The 18,104-nt window shown below is 40.7% G+C and overlaps 1 protein-coding gene across 2 annotated transcripts in view; it reads left to right on the forward strand.

Annotated features, from left to right (window-relative positions):
• VIRMA (vir like m6A methyltransferase associated) overlaps window positions 1-17,650 on the forward strand; it is a 54,386-nt gene extending 36,736 nt beyond the window's left edge. The window contains exons 15-24 of one of the 2 annotated variants that reach the window (XM_080938617.1): window positions 311-563; window positions 2,128-2,345; window positions 4,481-4,613; window positions 8,722-8,874; window positions 9,296-9,456; window positions 10,745-10,841; window positions 12,847-13,013; window positions 13,696-14,027; window positions 15,776-15,919; window positions 16,620-17,650. In XM_080938617.1, the coding sequence (XP_080794743.1) occupies window positions 311-563; window positions 2,128-2,345; window positions 4,481-4,613; window positions 8,722-8,874; window positions 9,296-9,456; window positions 10,745-10,841; window positions 12,847-13,013; window positions 13,696-14,027; window positions 15,776-15,919; window positions 16,620-16,774 (1,813 nt within the window). In that variant the 3' untranslated portion in view covers window positions 16,775-17,650. The remainder of the gene's footprint in view (window positions 1-310; window positions 564-2,127; window positions 2,346-4,480; window positions 4,614-8,721; window positions 8,875-9,295; window positions 9,457-10,744; window positions 10,842-12,846; window positions 13,014-13,695; window positions 14,028-15,775; window positions 15,920-16,619) is intronic. The other variant, XM_080938616.1, reaches the window with a different exon arrangement.
• Window positions 17,651-18,104: the final 454 nt, after the last annotated feature.

Consider the following 18,104-nt stretch of genomic DNA (forward strand, 5'->3'; position numbering starts at 1 on the left):
ACTTTATAATTGATTTTTTTTTTCTTCTGAACACGGGCTCGGGGCTGAACTCAGGTCATTAGGGTTGCTCTGAGTGTCATCACTTCCAAGTCACCTTCCTGCCCCAGTTTTGTGGCTTTTAAAAGGTGAAGTGTAAACAACAACTAAGCCATAAAATTTTACAGCGACTATAAAGTTCTGGAAAAATCATTATAACAAAGGAATGAGGTTTATGTTCTATACAAAATGTGTGTGAATCGATATGTAGAAAATATTAAGTCGTGTTTAAAATGAAGAACCTTGTTTACTGAACATACTGATTTTATTTCAGTGCTTCAGAAGATAAAGAAAAACAGTACACTAGCCAAACCACCAGGTTGCTTGCTCTTCTCGATGCTCTGGCTTCACACAAAGCTTGTAAATTAGCTATTTTGCATCTAATTAATGGAACTATTAAAGGCGATGAAAGATATGCAGAGATATTCCAGGATCTTTTAGCTTTGGTCCGGTCTCCTGGGGACAGTGTTACGCGCCAGCAGTGTGTGGAATACGTCACATCCATTTTGCAGTCTCTCTGTGACCAGGTACTCACCGTTTTCTTGCCGTCCTTTGTAACAGTGACAGGAAATGATGCAGCTTGCTCATGGTAGATTACTTTTGGGTTGTTTACAAGTGTGGTAAGTGGAGGAAACACAAACTGGTTTGCTGCATGGTAGTTTTATTTGGCTTATTTTTGGGGTCTCTGAGGAGATTTTTTTTCTTTTTGTAATATTATTGCCAACTAGGGTAATAAAAATTTTCATTACTTTTTATGGCTGATTAATAATGTACTGTATCACTTTACTTCCTAGTTACATCATTCAGTTTTGTAACGTTGATTTTGGTCAAGTTAATATGTTGGTCTTTTGTAAGGATAACGTCTTTGTATGGTTAGTCTTTTGTAGCCCCAGCTGGCTTCAGATTTGCTAGGTAGCCATGGCTGACCTTGAGTTCCTGATATTCCTCCTTCCTTCTCCCAAGTGCTAACGATTGCAATGTGTGCCACACACAGGGCAGCAGCTTGAAGCAGCGGGAGTCACTGCAGTGTAGTTTCTCCCGACTGATGTCTGCTGCTGCTCTCTAACAGCCGTGTTTTCTCCCGTTCTCCATGCTCTTGGCTTGTTCGTGGTTTCATGAGATGGGTTCCATTGTTTCGGATCTTTAAAGATGTAGTAGTGCATTTTTAATTAGTCAGAATGCTCATGCCTGCTAGTCATCAGATGTGATTTTTTTCCCCCCAGATAGAACATTTTTAGTAAGAGCCTGTGTTGGCTCATAAAAAGTGCAGTTTGGTTACAGTGAAGACTCGGATGCTTTTTCATGTGGCTTGTTTTCAGAAGTGGTAGATGATAACCATGGCCCTGGGTGAAAGCCCCGGTGCCTGTCATAATGAGTACTGGATGTTTCTTGATGTGTCCTTAGCTCCACTTGCTTAACACTAGAAAACTCGAGTCTTAGATGTTAAAAGTTAGCGGGAGACATTTAACTGGAGATTGCACATAAAGTGTGTTTGCTCTGTCCACACCTTTTAATGAAGCTTTAAATTACAGTATTGATAAATTTAAGATTGCAGCCAAAAAAATTGATTTCTGGATTCTCTATAATCTAAAAAAGGAGTATGAATCAGTGAATAATAAACTGATTTAAAGTATTTTACACACAAACCCATTTTAAAATTGAAACTATGCCAAGCTCAGTTCCTTATTAATGCCATTCATTTTCTTTGACTGTAAAGTATAAATATGTCAGTGAATTTCATAAACACATATAATGGGATCATAACAGTAATTTCAAAGATTTAATTTACTTGTATGGTTGTTTTGTCTGAACGCATGTCTCTGCATCACATGTTTGCCTGCCTGTAGAGGCCAGAAGAGGGCATCAGATCTTCTGGGCAGAGAGCTTCATGCGTTTCTGACTCACCATGTAAATGCTAGTTAATTGAGCCCCGGTCCTCTGGAAGAACAACCAGTGCTTGTAACTGCTGAGCGGTTCCTGCAGTCCCCAACAACATTTTAATGAGATCGTCACTAAGTGTTAATTGGTGTGTGTTCAGAAATAACAGTGGATGGTGATGGTTATTTGGAAATGTTTTTCCCTGCCCCCCAGGACATCGCACTCATTCTGCCAAGCCCTTCTGAAGGTCCTGGCTCTGAGCTTGAGCAGCTCTCCAACTCCCTACCAAGTAAAGAGCTGATGACCGCCATCTGTGACTGTCTGCTGGCGACTCTAGCCAACCCGGAAAGCAGTTACAACTGTCTGCTGACATGTGTTCGCACAATGATGTTTCTTGCAGAGCACGATTATGGGTTGTTTCACTTAAAAAGGTAGGCATTGCAGAATTTAATATACTATACCCCACCCTTCATTCACTTTATCCGTACTTAATATGGAAGGTTCAGAGTACGACTTTTTGCTGAGTCTCATCGGCAGTGAGTGGATTTTACAGTCTTCTCTGTCCGAGTTCTACGTTCTGAGATATTTGAATAGCACTGTTCTAAGTGTACATAAGGACTTCTGTGTGCACCTGAAAACTTACTTCTTTTGGTTAGGTATCTCGGAGTGGGATTACTGGGCCATGTGATAGGTGTCTATTTAATGGATCGAAAGCTGCCAAGGTGTTTTTCAAAGCGTATCTCCCATTTGCTTTCCATCACCAGTGCATTAGAGTCCCAGTGACTCCTTAGCTTCATCAGAACCTCTTAGCATCAGGGTTGTTTTGTCTGTTTTACTGACGTGGAGCCTTCCTGTGCTGCTCAGGTTGGCCTCCGACTCCTGGGCTTCTGTCCTCCAGTCTCAGCCTCCAGGAGTTAGGATGAGCGAGGTGCCTCCATGTCCTTGGTTTGCCAGGGTGTTTTATTTTTAATTTTCCTAAAAGACATTCTTATAGATATATTAGCTGTAGGTTTTTTGTTATTGCTGTTTTGGGTTGTTGGTTTGAGAGAAGGCCTTGTTCTATAGCCCAGGGTGGCTTCTGGAATGCTAGGAATATAGCTGTGAATCAGATGCTCAATGTAGACTCCAGTTTTTGTTAGAGCATTTATTTGCTTAAGGTTTTTGTTTGTTTGTTTGTTTGTTTTTGCAGTCTCTAGTAGTTGAGCTGATCCAGTTTTGAGCCTCTTATTTTTTATTATCTTTTTCTTTAGGTCCGATTTTGTTCCTATTTGTCATGCCTTTCTCTGACTGTTAAAACGATCTCAAGAGCAGGAGGCTGGTCTTTCTTCCCTTTATGGCACCTCACAGCCTGATAGGAACACTGCTTGTTCAGTATTAACACTGTGCTTATTTCCCTTGTCTGGTTATGTTAAAAGACAGTAGAATATTGAAATGGTTGGCCCTTGAAATTCTGTTGAAACTAAGAACCATATAAGTGTATACACTAATTATGATCAGGATTTTACACATGTACCAAGGGGGTTTGTTATGCAAAAGTCTTTGTGTTGGGGTTGGCAGACTGGACTCAGGCTGAGTCTGGTTTTCTGTAGTTACTGCAAATAAGTTGCTGGAATACCATCTATGCATGTCCAACACCACTTCCCCACCATGCCAGTCTGCAGTGGTTAACACCTGAGTTGTGGATAGCCTACAAAGCCTACACAATTACCATGTGGTTCTTAAGCAGATGGACCTCTGTTTAGTCCCTTGATTTCTTTTGTAATTTTTAAGTTAGCTTTCATAGGTTAGTCTCTGAGATAGTGCTAACCTTCTTATGTCGGGGAAATCTTTACATCATGAAAAGTAATTTAAATAGGGAACTAATAAGTTGCTTATGATAGGTTTTGAAAGCTTATTATTTAAGGGAAGTTTTTAGTAAATGCTAGGCATAGCAACTGGAAAACTGAGGCAGGAGGATTGTGAGTTTGAGGTTAGCCTGCCCTGTATAGTGAGAACTTGCCCCACCTACCACCCCCTAAAAAAAGAAAAAGGAGAAAAATTATATAATTGAAGATTAAAATGAAGTGATTTTTTTTTTTTTTTTGGTTCAATTTGTGAACAGAGATGCCTGAGTGTGTCTCTGTTTTTTAAAATGGTATAATACATTTTCTAAACTTAGTTATTTTTCATACCAATCTTATTATATACCTAACATTTTGATGTATTCATTTTTTATTTGTTTTGTTTTGTCTTGGTTCCTTTTGAGAAAGAATCTCACTTTGAAGCCCTGGTTGGCCTAGCACAATAGTTCTTAACCTATGGGCTGAACAACACTTTCACAGGAATCACGTACCAGATATTCTGCATTATGATTCATAACAGTAGCAAAGGTATAGTTATAAAGGAACAACAGCATAATGGAGTGCTTGGTGATCAGCATAAGTAAAGAACTGTGCTGGAAGGTTGAGAACCATTGGCTTAGAGCTCTCCTTGCTTCTGCCCACTAAGAACTGGGAGCACAGCGTGCAGCACCATGCTGGGCTTATTTCCGCACAGCTCTTAATGTGTCTGCCGTCTGTAATTTCAGTTCTTTAAGGAAGAACAGTAGTGCTCTGCATAGTTTGCTGAAGCGAGTCGTCAGCACATTCAGTAAAGACACTGGCGAGCTTGCGTCAGCGTCTCTGGACTTTATGAGACAGATCCTCAACTCTGATGCAATGGTAAGTGCGCATTTATTTTTATTTGATTTTTTTAAAATGTTACAGATTACTTGAATTAAGAATATTTCTTGGAACTTAGAGTGATGCCCTTTTTCATCTCCCTGTGATGTGGAATGTTGTCTAAAAGACAGAACAGCTGTTTTTGTTCACGATTGTTCAAATCTGATAAGACCCTTCTGTAGTGGTCCATATCCGGAAGCCACCAATAACCCTGTCTTAAGAAGCAAGGAAGTGTGTGCGGTGGTACACTCTTTTAAACCCTGCACCTGGGAGGCAGAGGTAGGTGGATCTCAAAAGTCTGAGGCTAGCCTGGTCTATAGAGAGAGTTCCAGGACAGCTACACAGAGAAACCCTGTCTTGAAAAACAAGCAGACATACACACAAACACACAAAAGAGAGAGGTAAGACTTGAGGTTATATAAGTTTGACAGTATTATCCCCCCTCCAAACTTTATTATACACATTATTAGAAACTCTGAGTTCTTGATATTTAGATTGCAGAATAATCCAGCTTTTTATAAAAAGGATTGACTAGGAAGTGTGTGTGTGTGTGTGTGTGTGTGTGTGTGTGTGTGCGCGCCCTGGCTGACCTGAAACTCAATTTGTAGACAAGGCTGGCCTCAAACTCACAGAGATCTGCCTGCCTCTGCCTCCCGAGTGCTGGGATTTCAGAGGTGCGCCACCACTGCTCAGCACAGATTATTGTTTAATTCTGTGATACAGTTCACTAATGAAGCCACTTGGGGACTGGGCTTTTCTTTGTGGAAAAGCTTTGTTTTGCTTTGTTGTGAGAAACAAAATGAGTCACAGATGGATGTCATCCCTGTGCTGGGCTCATCTTCTCTGTGTTGCTCCAATCATAGAGAAAGACCTGCTGACCAGAGAGCCCTTTTCTCTTTAAAAAACTCATTTATTTAGGTCCATTCAGATTTTTCTAAGTCTAAGTTTCTTTTTTCATCCTCTCTGGTTCATCTTCAGTATCTGATGACATATAATTATTCTTAGTATTTTCTTATAAACTCTAAAATCTCTGGTAAGCTGTCTGTCTGCCTTTCCCTCCCTGATTTTAGTAAATTGAATTGTTCCTCTTTGTGGTGCTTGATGTTGAACCTGGGGCCCCATGCTAGGCTAGCGTCCTGCCTCTTTCCTCTGCGTGTTTTCCTTACTCTTTTAAAGTCTGGTTAAGTGTTTTTGTCAGTTTTGTTGATCTTTTTTTTCCTTTTCTTTTCTAAAGTTGTAGTTAATTTGACTCACCCATAGTCTCAATAGCAGATAATTTCCCAAATAAGTAATTTGTATGCTTTAAAATGAGCACCATTCTGTGAGTGTGGTAAAATCTTCCCTGTCTTGCACATGAGTCACCCTTTGTCCAACAAATTTACACATGGGAACTAGTCACCTTTTAGTCACTTACTAGCCATGTGGGTGGTTAGACTGACCCTAGTCCACCTGCATGTGGATCTCATCATGATTTTCATAAGTGAAGTTTGCTAATTCCTTGAAAGTGTAGATCAGTATAGTTCATAATTTGGGAAGCATGCAGCCTTATCTCTTGAGATATTTCTTATTTTTTTCTTCCCCTTTTGAAACTCTTAAATTAAAATGCTGGGCTGAAGATAATGGTTCAGTGGTTATGAGCACTAGCTTCACTCTTCCAGAGGTCCTAAGTTCAGTTCCCAACAACCATCTGTAATGGGACCAATGCCCTCTTCTGGTGTGTCTGAAAATAGTGACAGTGTACTTACATTAAAAATAAAAAAAGTCTTTTAAAATGCCCCGTGGAAGTTAGGAGACAGCTTCTGGAATTCCATTCTCTCCTTGTACTGTGTGGGTCTTGGAACTGATCTTAGGTTTGGTGTAGTTTTCCTCACCCACTGAGCCTTTACTGGTGTCCTTTTGGAATGCTTAATTGAATACTTTGTATCACTATCTCTGATGTTGTTTGTGGTGATTAATTTTTGTGTGTGTGTGTGTATATGTGTTCGTGTGTGTGTGTGTGTGTGTGTGTGTGTGTGTGTGTATTGCAGGGATTGAGCTCAGTTAGGACCTACCACATCTTAGGCAGGTGTTCTACCACTGAACTACATCCCTAATCCATTTTTTCCTTTTGTAGTTTGATGTCATTGAACTCTCTAGGCTGTCCTTGAACTTGCTATGTACCCAGACTGCATTAAACTTGCTATCTTCTTTTCTCTGCCCCCTAGTAGCTTCAATTATAAATGTTGCCATCACCTTTGGGCTGTATTATACAACTTGATACATAAAATATTTGACAGATGAAATTTATGATGGCTTCATACACAAGTTTAATAAAATTTCTGTTTTTCTGAAACCACACAGTTTAGTTTGTAGAAACCTTAAGAATTGTTACTATTTATCACCTTATTGTATATTTGACCCTCTACCCACCCCTCCAACCCCCTGCACCCTGAGACAGGGTTTCTCTATGTAGTCCTGACTGTCCTGGAACCCATTCTGTAGACCGGGTTAGCCTCGAACTCACGGAGATCCACCTGCTTCTGCCTCCCATGTGCTGGAATTAAAGGTGTGCATTACCACTGCTCAGCTATTGAGCCTCTGTTTTCTAAGAGTACTTTTAATTAGAAGCAAATGGGTTAAAATGTAAGTATTGCATTTTGTTTAAAAACTTTCTTGGGTCTGAGACTGTAGCTCAGTGGTGGAGCACTTGCCTAGTATGTACAGAACCCTGGGCTTGATCCCCACTGCAAATAAACCAACAAATAAGCAAACCGTTTGGTCAGGTGGGTTCTTAGAGATGTGTAGAATCTTTCAGTTTATAAACTGTACCTTTAGAGGACAGTCTAGTGGAACCTGGAATCCTTCAGCACAGTGTTTGAACTTGTTTATAAATGGATTGACTAATCCACACCATTCAGCATCCAGCAGTAGAACTATAGTCCCAGTGGTTTGTGGGTTTCTAAGCTGGTGTCCTTACTTCCTTGGCCTAGTGCTCCACCAGGCTCATTGTCGGATGGAGGATGATTTTGTTAAGAATACTGTTTCATTTGATAGCCCAGTTTGGTGCCACATGTTTGCAATCCTAGCAGTTGGGAAATGAAGACAGGAGGACCAATTCGAGGTCAGCAGTGAGTTTGAGGCCAACCTAGGCTACATGAGAACTTATTTTAAAAAAGATGAAAGAATAAGAAGAAGAGGTGGAGGAGGAAGAGGAGGAGAAGGAGAGAAGGAGGAGGAGAAGAAGAAATGTTCATTTAGCTTTTGACATTTGAGCATTTATAGGACAAATGTTATGAATTCCAAATTTTAAATGTTTGTGCCACTTAAAAATACTAAACCTTTAGGGTTGGAGAGGTGGCTCAGTGGTTAAGAGTGCATACTACTATTGCAGAGGGTCTGGTTCTTAGCACCCACAGAGGCAGCTTAGAACTGCCTCTGATTCCAATTTTAGGGGATCTGACACCCTCTTCTGGTCCTTACAGTTCCTGCACACACACGTTGTACCTAAACTTAGGAAAATTCAACACAAAAGTATTAAATCCTGCATTAGGATTGGTAGTAACACTTTTATGTTGGGATGTTATTCCTGGTAGAGCATAATTCATTTTGAGTCATTTAAAACAAGAATTGTTGGACTTACAACTACTCTTTGGCACGTACATGACTATTTAACATGCATATTTGTGTGTGTGTACTAATATATATGATTTTGAAGTAGAAAATACTTTTCTGTCTGGCAGGTCGTATATATGATAGTTGCTGCTGCTATTGCTTGTTTCATCATCAAGAGATGTAGTTCAGATTCCTTCAGTTCTTAGCCATTTTCTTGCCTCTCCAGCATGTCAGTTATCTGTCCCACCAAGGGCAAGGGTTGGGTATTAAATACATATTTTTTGAGAATTGTATGTCAGTAAATATATGTGTTTACCTGTTTATTTTATTCATTTACTCAAAACATTTCACTTTCAGTAAACTGTAAGTTCTCTTTAAAACTAGCTGTTTGTTGAGTTGTAAAAGTTCTAGCATTGAGGGGAACATCATAGCAAATGGCTGACGTAGATAAATAAATTTAGAAGCATCTTTGTAGATTTCTCTGTTCTCAAATTTAACTTGTGTGTGACATTTACAGGGCTGTTGTGGAGACGATAGTGGTCTCATGGAGGTAGAGGGCGCTCACCCACCCCGGACGATGAGTATTAACGCTGCAGAGTTAAAACAGCTCCTACAGAGCAAAGAAGAGAGTCCAGAGAGTCTGTTCCTTGAACTAGAGAAGCTTGTTTTGGTAAAAAGAAAACTAGAAAAACTAGTCATGAATCAGCGTTCTTTCTCAGTGTGACTCATTCCACCTTCCATGGTGGCCTCGGAAATCAGAGAACCCTTAGCTGGGTGACTTTGGATTAACAGTCTGGAGCCACTTCTCTATCCTGTCTTGAGTCTCATGAGTAGACAGAGGAAGATTTGTCTGAACTGTTGAGTTTTGAATGCAGGATGCCTCTGTTGCCATCTTTAGACATAAAATGATAAGTGGTTTTGATGTTTGTTTTATTGTAATATATTCATGGTTAATTAAGTCGATGACTTCTGGATGGTGCTCCAGAGTTTTAGTGTGTCATTCTACCTCTTTTGCTACTGTCAGTAGACAAGGGCTTAAGTGCTCAGGCTTTGTTTGCTGGCACCTTCTCATTGCTTATGTTCGTGTCTAGGAACATTCAAAAGATGATGACAATCTGGAGTCTTTGTTGGACAATGTCATCGGACTGAAGCAGATGCTGGAGTCATCTGGGGAGCCTTTGCCTCTCAGTGACCAGGATGTAGAGCCAGTGCTGTCAGCTCCAGAGTCTCTCCAGAACCTGTTCAACAACAGGTAACATAACCAGGATTTGAATATGAGGTAGTAAAAATTTCAAAGTCTGCAGACTACCTACAGCCTTTCATATTTTATAGTTTTTGATTGTTTATTTTGATTTTTAAGAAAAACTTTAAAAATACACATCTATGCCTGGCGTATAGACTGAATAAAAACAGGCTGGCAGAACAGGTTGACTGACCCAAGCTTTGAGAACATATTTCCTTTTTGTGGTTGTTTCTTTGAAAATAGATCTCATGTAGATTGGGCTGGTTTAGAACTTGTGATTCTCTTGCCTCAGCCTTCTGACTACTAGAATGATAGGAGTGAACTGAAGTACTGAGCTGAGGGTATCTGCCCCTTGACATTTAGAGTATTGTAGCCTTATTGACCATCTAACATGCCAATATTTAGGAAATGTGAATATTAGAAGTTTATATTAGCAGTTTTTGTTCACCTTGGTACAGTGCTATCAACCTGCATTTTGGAAATAAATCCAGGCTCTGTTTGATTTACCAAGAGCCCCAAGCCAGTTAGAGTTGTTTTTTTTTTCTTATACAATTCATTCTCATGGTGGCTTCCCCTCTTCTCATTCATCCCAGTTCCTTCCCAACCTCTCCTCTTCCCCAGATTCACAGCAACCCCTCCTCCTGCCAGAAAAGAACAGACCTCCTTTTTCAGACATTAGCCAAATATGCCACGATATACAATAAGACCAGGCACAAACCCTCACATTCAAGCTGAGTGAGGCAATCCAGTAGGAGGAAAGGGGTCCCAAAAGTACTCAAAAGAGTCAGAAACATCTCCACTCCTACTGTCAGGACCCTCCTCCTCCAAATAACAAGCCAGCAACCACAATATGCATGCATAGGACCTAGGGCAGACCCACGGAGCCTCTTCTGCAATTGCTGCTTCAGTCCCTGTGAGCCCCCATGATCCCTGCTTAATTGATTCTGGGGGGTGGGTGTGCTCCGCATACTATGCTCTTCTGGTTTCTTCTATCTCTCTTGCTCCCACAATTTCTCTTCCCTCCTCTTCCTTGGGGTTCCCTGAGCTCCAAGGGGACGGACCAAATGGAAACCTCCAAACTGGGTATTCTTTCCACCTAATGTTTGGCTATGGATATTGATATCTGCTCCCATTAGCTGCTGGAGGCGGCCTCTCTGAAGATTAGACCAGGCACTGATCTGTGGGCTAATCCTATTAATACTCTAGAGGATAATAATTTTAATTATTTTACTTAGATGAGCCAAAATACTTTATTTTGGGATTCTTCTTTTAACCAAGTACTTTTTCCATATTCTAGGACTGCATATGTGTTGGCTGATGTCATGGATGATCAGTTGAAATCTATGTGGTTTACTCCATTTCAGGCTGAAGAGATTGATACAGATCTGGATTTGGTATAAAAGATTTTATTACTAACTTTTAAAGAAAGTTGATATTTCTGTTGGCTTTTTTGTGTGTTGAGAATAGTCTAATAGTTTATATAATATACACTTACAGTCCATTTGAGGGCAAATTCATGTTATCCCTAGGATATTTGCACTTTATTGAAGTCTAGAGCTCATCATTTTATACTGTTCATTTCAATTCCATCTAGTTGGTAATTTGTATTTTGAGATTATGGTGAGGGAGATTGTGACAGTTTTGCATATGTGCTCTGGAGCACATAGTTTCTTTATGCTGCTAAAGCACAGAATAACATATCTGACAAGACTGTTGGTTCTTCATTGGGTTCCAGAAGAGGAATGGTGTGGCCTTTTCCTTGGGAATAGTAGTTGATATTCTTCAGGATAGTCCTGCAAAGGTTCATTAGTGTAAACGCAGGGTGTTGCATGCGTCTCAGAGCTGCAGCTACAGGTGATGTTAGCCACATCTCTGTTCCTGTGTATTACCTATTTCCTTTATTAAAGAAATTGAGTGGGTGTATTCCCTTGTCCGAAGGACACTAGTGTTCATCTGGGTAATGAAACTGAAAGGGTAGGGATAGGCTTCTTTGTGTTAAGATGTATTTAGTGTATTGACAGCTGCTTTTTCTTTAAGGATCATGAAAACACACACACACACACACACACACACACACTATAATACATTGCATTAGTGGTTCATATTACGGCTGTGCTATCTAGTAAACACTCTATAGAGATAGAAATGTTCTATGCTTTCCCTTCTTTGGTATAGTAGTCAGTAGCTTTATGTGACTCTTGGAAAGTTAAGATTTAGGTAGTTGTGACAGAATCACTGAATTTGGTTAGGCATGTTGGCCCATACCTGTAATCTCAGTCCTAAGAAGGCAGAAGCAGGAGAGTATCTGTGAGCTTGAGTACTTGATGCTCTTGTAGAGGACTTACCTTTAGTTCTTAGCATTAACATAGCAGCTCATCCAGCTCTTAGGAATCTGATGCTCTCTTCTGACCTCGTAGGAACCAGGCATGTATATACACACACGCAAAACATTCATACAGACGTAGTAAAAATAAATAAACCTTAAAGAAGAGAGAGAAAACAACCTCACGTGTAGTTGACGGCTAAGGCACTATGTGAAGCAGTACAGGTTAAAATACTCGTGTGAGAAGTTGCTCATTTTCAGCTGGGAGTGGTGGCTCACTTGAGATCCCAGCACTAATGTGACAGAGTTGCTACAGATCTGAAGCCAGTCTGGGCCACATGACCCTGTCTAGGCCACACTGAGCTACAGACAAAGACAGAACATGACAAACCTAAGCTTTCCTTTTGCCTGGGGTATGGGAGCTCTTCCAGACAGTTACTCTGTGTAGTCCTGGCTGTCTTGGAACTCTGTATAGACCATGGTGGCTTTGAACCCAGAGATCTGCCTTCCTCTGCCTCCTGTGTTCTGATTAAAGGCGTGCAACCACCACCGCTAGGCTAAATTTTCTTTTTAAACTAAAATAGGACCCTCTTACAATGACAATTGTGACCATGATGTAGAGAGGTTTTAGACCTTGTAAGTAAGTAGCTTTAATTTTCGTTTCTCTGACATTAAGCATAGACTGGAATGTTATGAAATGCATCAAGCTTTTGGGAGTCGCAGCACATAACCCTTTTCTAATGAATGAGGGCGATCACACAAAGTTGCATTGTCTCCACATTATTGGAAATGTTCTTTGGGTATTCTGTTATTAATGTATACAGTGTAATCCTGAGTCCCTGTCACATAGCTGCTTTCTAGGTTCCAGACCTGCGGCTTTGAGGAGGAATGCTATGAAATAATTGAATTCCTAGGGCGTTCTGTTTTTGTTAATACCAGTGATGCTACTTCCAGAAAAGATAGAGGTAGATTTAGAATTAGTTTCCCGTGAGAGAGAAATGGAATTTGGAGGTAATGGCAGTTTCTGTAGTGAAAGTTAACGACTTTACTGTGCTGTTTTGTTCTTCTGCCTGCAGGTAAAGGTTGACTTAATTGAGCTCTCTGAGAAGTGCTGCACCGACTTTGATTTGCACTCAGAACTGGAACGCTCATTTCTGTCAGAACCGTCGTCGCCAGGAAGAACCAAGGCTACTAAGGGATTTAAGCTTGGGAAGCATAAGCACGAGACATTCATAACTTCAAGGTGAGACTCATTCTACTGATGGTATCACTTCATGATGAACCCTCCTTCCCTTTGAGACAAGAGTCTCTGTTACAAAGCTCTGGCCATCTTGGAACTTACTATTTAGACCAGGCTAACCTCAAGCTCACAGAAATCTGTCTGCCTCTGCCTCCCAAATTCAGAGATTAAAGGTGTGTGCCATCTTGACTGGCGTAAGCATAGTAGGAATGTTTAAGGTGAGTAATTTCAGGAAGTGACGGTGTATGCCATTATTCTTTTGTTGCTGCTCTTGCTGGGGTTTGAACCCAGGGTCCTTGTCAGTCTTTGTGCTGTTCTTTCATTGATCAAGAAACAGACTGGTTTGTTTAAAAAATATTGTTAGTCTTGCTGGGTAGTGGTTGTGCATGCCTTTAATCCCAACACTTAGGGTGCAGAGGCATGTGGATCTCTGAGTTCAAAGCCATCATGGTTTCCAGGACTGCTAGGGCTATACAGACAAACCCTGTCTTAAAACAACAACAAAAATGTTGCTAGTCTTACCAATAAACAAGCATATGGTTTTTAGCTAGTTTGTTATATTATCACAGAAAGTAATATTACTGGAACAGTTCTGATAGGGGAGTGCCAAACAGTGAAACTATAACATTTTCATTGGAAATCTGAAAAAGAAAACTTTTCCCATAGAATGCTTTTGTCTTAACAGTGGAAAATCTGAATACATCGAACCTGCCAAGCGAGCTCACGTTGTGCCCCCACCAAGAGGACGGGGCCGGGGAGGATTTGGCCAGGGCATACGGCCCCATGATATTTTCCGACAGAGAAAGCAGAACACGAGTAGGCCGCCATCTATGCATGTGGATGACTTTGTTGCAGCTGAAAGTAAAGAAGTGGTCCCTCAGGATGGAATACCCCCACCAAAGCGGCCACTCAAAGTCTCACAGAAGATTTCCTCTCGTGGTGGATTTTCAGGCAATCGAGGAGGACGGGGTGCTTTTCACAGTCAGAACAGGTTTTTCACACCACCTGCTTCAAAAGGTAACTGCCCGTGTATTTTCTGATGGGCTGGAGTGACAGAGTAGTAAACACGTGACCCAAGTAGAACGGGCTCAGAGACTTCTCCCTACACTTCAGCTGCCTCTGTAGCTCCCTTTGATGTGTTGTATTTTTTGTTCTGAGGTTTTCTTCCTTCCTTTTTTTTTTTTTTAAAGATTTCTTTATTTATGTATATGAGTACATTGTCACTGTCTTCAGACACACCAGAAGGTGGCATTGATCTCATTGTAGATGGTTGTGAGCCACCATGTGGTTGATAGGAATTGAACTTCTAGAAGAGTCCGTGCTCTTAACCATGCCACACCTCTCTTACCTATTTTTTTTTTTGTCTTTCCTGTTTTCCACTCATGAGTAGTGTGTGAGTATATGTGGGCAGACGAGGGTCAACCATATATGGGTGCTAGAGGCTGGTTGATACTGTTTGTTTCCCTCAAATGTTCTCCACCATATACACTCATACAGAGCCCTTCACTTGACCCCAGGCATGCTGATTCAGCTAGACTAGTTCGCTGGCATGACATGGGATCCCCTGTCACTGCCTCTCACGTGCTGGCATCACAAGTGGGCCACTTATACTTGCCCAACATTTCTGCGTGTGTTACGGATCCAAAGTCCTCATGCTTTTTCAAGTCCAGTTTTATTTGTGTATGTGTCTGTACACATGCACATATTTGTATGTGTGTGCTTACAGAGTCCAGACTAGGCAGGCATTGGATCCCTTAGAACTACAGTTAAGGACATTTATGAGCTGCCTAACATGGGTGCTGGTATTTGAAGTCTGGTCCTTGTGATTGAACAGTAAGTGCTTTTTTAACTACTGAGTAATCTCTCTATTCCCTATTTTCTTTTAAATGTTGTATTTAATTTATGTTAAATTGTTTGAAGAGTTTAGATATTATGTTCACAGATATTATTGTTATTGTTTACTTTGTTTTTATATAAAATGTTGCTATATAGCAAGATTCATCCCAAACCTGTCATTCTTCAGCTTCAGCAAATACTGGAATTACAGGCATATGTCCCCACACTGGTTTCAGTCCCTCCCCCAACCCCCACCATCTTCCCTTACCTCTCTACTCTCTTTCACACACACCCGATACTTATTTGAGACTGGGTCTTAAATCTTAAATATCCCTATGCATTGTACGTACTGAGGCAGGTTTCAAATTCACTATAGTCAAGGAAATCTTGTCTTCTTTACCTCATGAGTGCTGGGGTGACAGACATGTGACACCACAACCCAGCCAGGAATGGTTCTTCCCTGGTAAACTGAGTTAGGAATTGAGTGACAGGATTCAGTTTGCATTAAGAGAATCATGTACACAGAAGGGCATCAGGAGCTGTGCTCAGGACGTCATCTAGTACTCTTGCATCAACCCACGGTGTGATTCTCCGAGCACCCACTTCTGCAGCATAGTGTGTGCACCGTGTCAGTCTGGTGCTGCAGTCACCCTGCACTAGCCACTGTGTGGTGCTGCTCCGTGTGCACATGTGCAGCTTCTCTTGCATCACCCTTGAAGATTAACAAGAGCCTGTCATAGTTCATACATCCTACAGTGGGCTGTCATGTGAGTAACTGTAACCCCCACTCTCAGGAGTTAGAAGGCAGGAAGACTGCAGGTTTGAGGTTCATCTGGCTAGTGCATGGCAAGACCCTTACTCAAAAACCCCCCAAACAAGGGAAGCAATCTAAGTATGAAATCAGTTTTGATTGTGTTCTTTGTGTTTAGGAAACTACAGTCGTCGGGAAGGAACAAGAGGCTCGAGTTGGAGTGCTCAGAATACTCCTCGAGGAAATTATAATGAAAGTCGAGGGGGCCAGAGCAATTTTAACAGGGGTCCTCTTCCACCATTACGGCCGCTTAGTTCTACAGGTGCGTGTTTCTCCCCCTTGTTTCTGCTGAGAAATTCCTTCTTTTCAGATTGTAAAGGACATTTCCTTTTGTTTTGAGAGACTTAGTTTAGCATGTTGACTTATTTTAAAGTTAGGTTTTTATCAGGGAGTGAAGCTTTACTGCCAGTACAATCTGAAATGTCTCATGATGATGGGCCATATAAACAAACCATTTGCCATGGTGCCTTTTGAACTGCAAAGTATTTTGATAGCAAAAGTAGCATCATATAGTGGATACTGTTCTATGTATCTTATCAAATAAGCATGGAATCTTTTTTCTATATTATTATCTTAAGTTTAGGATTCTTGTCACACACAGTTTTGGTTTTGAATAGGCATTCTAAAAATGAGTTCTTTTTTAAAAAAAATGTGCATATGTGCACACATGGTGTGTGTGTGTGCGTGTGTGGTATGTATGTGTGGGTGTGTGGGTAGGGCAGAAGACACTAGATTTTCTGGAACTGGAGTTACCTGACAAGTATTGGGAGAGCATGCTGTTCAGTCCTCTGAAAGAGCAGCATATGTTCTTTACCACAGAGCTATCTCTGCAGCTCTAAAATAAGTTTTTTTTGGGATATAATTGTCAAAAGTCACAGCTCACCTGTTTAAAAGTATAAGTACTGTATAACAGGCAAGAAAAGGATGTTTGAACTAAAATTGGTCTTGTTTTTCTTTCCTAGGTTACCGCCCTAGTCCCCGGGATCGAGCTTCTAGAGGCCGTGGGGGGCTTGGCCCATCCTGGGCTAGTACAAATAGCGGCAGTGGAGGCTCGAGAGGGAAGTTTGTTAGTGGAGGCAGTGGTAGAGGCCGACACGTCCGGTCCTTTACTCGATAGACGTGCTCTTGGGAACACCCCAAGTAAATGGACATTTCATGAGGACAAAAACAAACAGACCTTGAAGGACCAATTTAGACTTAGCAGTTCTATCTGGATACATCTGAGAGAATATTTTTATCTGAAGAAAGCAGATTTTGTTTGATACTTAACGAGATTTCAATAAAAATCCAAACTTTGTATGTATGTTTGTATATATTTTTCCCATTTTTATATGGTATTTATTTAGAAAATTTCTAGGTAGAAAAACTAAATGATTTGTTTGTATTTTTCTTGCTTATACTATAGATATTCCCAAACTTTCTTAGCCTATGACACACCCTTTAGTGTGTGTCTTGGGAATTTTTTCACAGTGTCCCTAGGCCAAAAGCAAACTTAATACTTTGTTTCTTAAACAGTTAGGTCCAAGCAGCTGAAGACTTTCCACCATCGACACTAGTAACTGGATACCGCTCAAGGCCTCACCCTTGGAGACAGAACCCTGTGCGGGTTTCCCGAGCAGTACTGTTTACCAAACTGCTGAACATTTGTGACAAACGTGTGCTGTCATGGAAAGTCATCCAGTGTTGCCCAGTGCTGAAAATGTGAACTACCTCAAATTAGTAGTTTGTGTGGTGTCCAGCAGATGCTGCTGTCTCCTCAGACATTTAAAACACTCATGCGTATTCACGAAGGTACCAGAAGAAGCAAAACACTTCTTTATGTTAGAGAGAAGTACAGACTTTGCTTCAAGTTTGGACCTACTAATGCTATTTTACTATGTAGTTATTTAGAGCCTAAAAGTTGGCTTATCCTAATATGGTTATTTTGGGAATCAGAAGCATCTACTTTATATTCAGAAGTGAAACTTATAACTTTGACCAAGGAGCCATATTTCCCCCAAGGTATGTCTTAATTCATTGAGCCTATATAAATGGCATAAAATATAGAGTTCTCTTAAACAAAAATAAGTGTATGAGTCTCATTCCATCCTAATAGCCTCTGTTTTGGGGAAATCACTTGAGTGCATTTAATATCTGTTTATTAGGAAAAAAAGGCCTTGAAAAGTTCAGCTATAGAATTGAGGGTTTAGCTTATTGGTAGAAGTACTTGTCTAGCATGTGTGATTAACCATTGTATATATGTGTGTATGTGTCTGTGTGTGCATGTCTCTGTGTGTGTCTCTCTCTGCATATATACACATACACACATGTGCATGGAGTGTGTGTATGTGTGTGTCTCTGTACGCATATACACATACATGCATGTGCATTGAAATTTCAGAAGTAAGGATTCTGATGCTTAAGTACAAGGTGATGAAATTAATAGTCTGGAACAACCCAAGCTCTTA

Source organism: Micromys minutus (assembly GCF_963924665.1).
Source record: "Micromys minutus genome assembly, chromosome: 26".
Classification (NCBI taxonomy): Eukaryota; Metazoa; Chordata; class Mammalia; order Rodentia; family Muridae; genus Micromys; species Micromys minutus.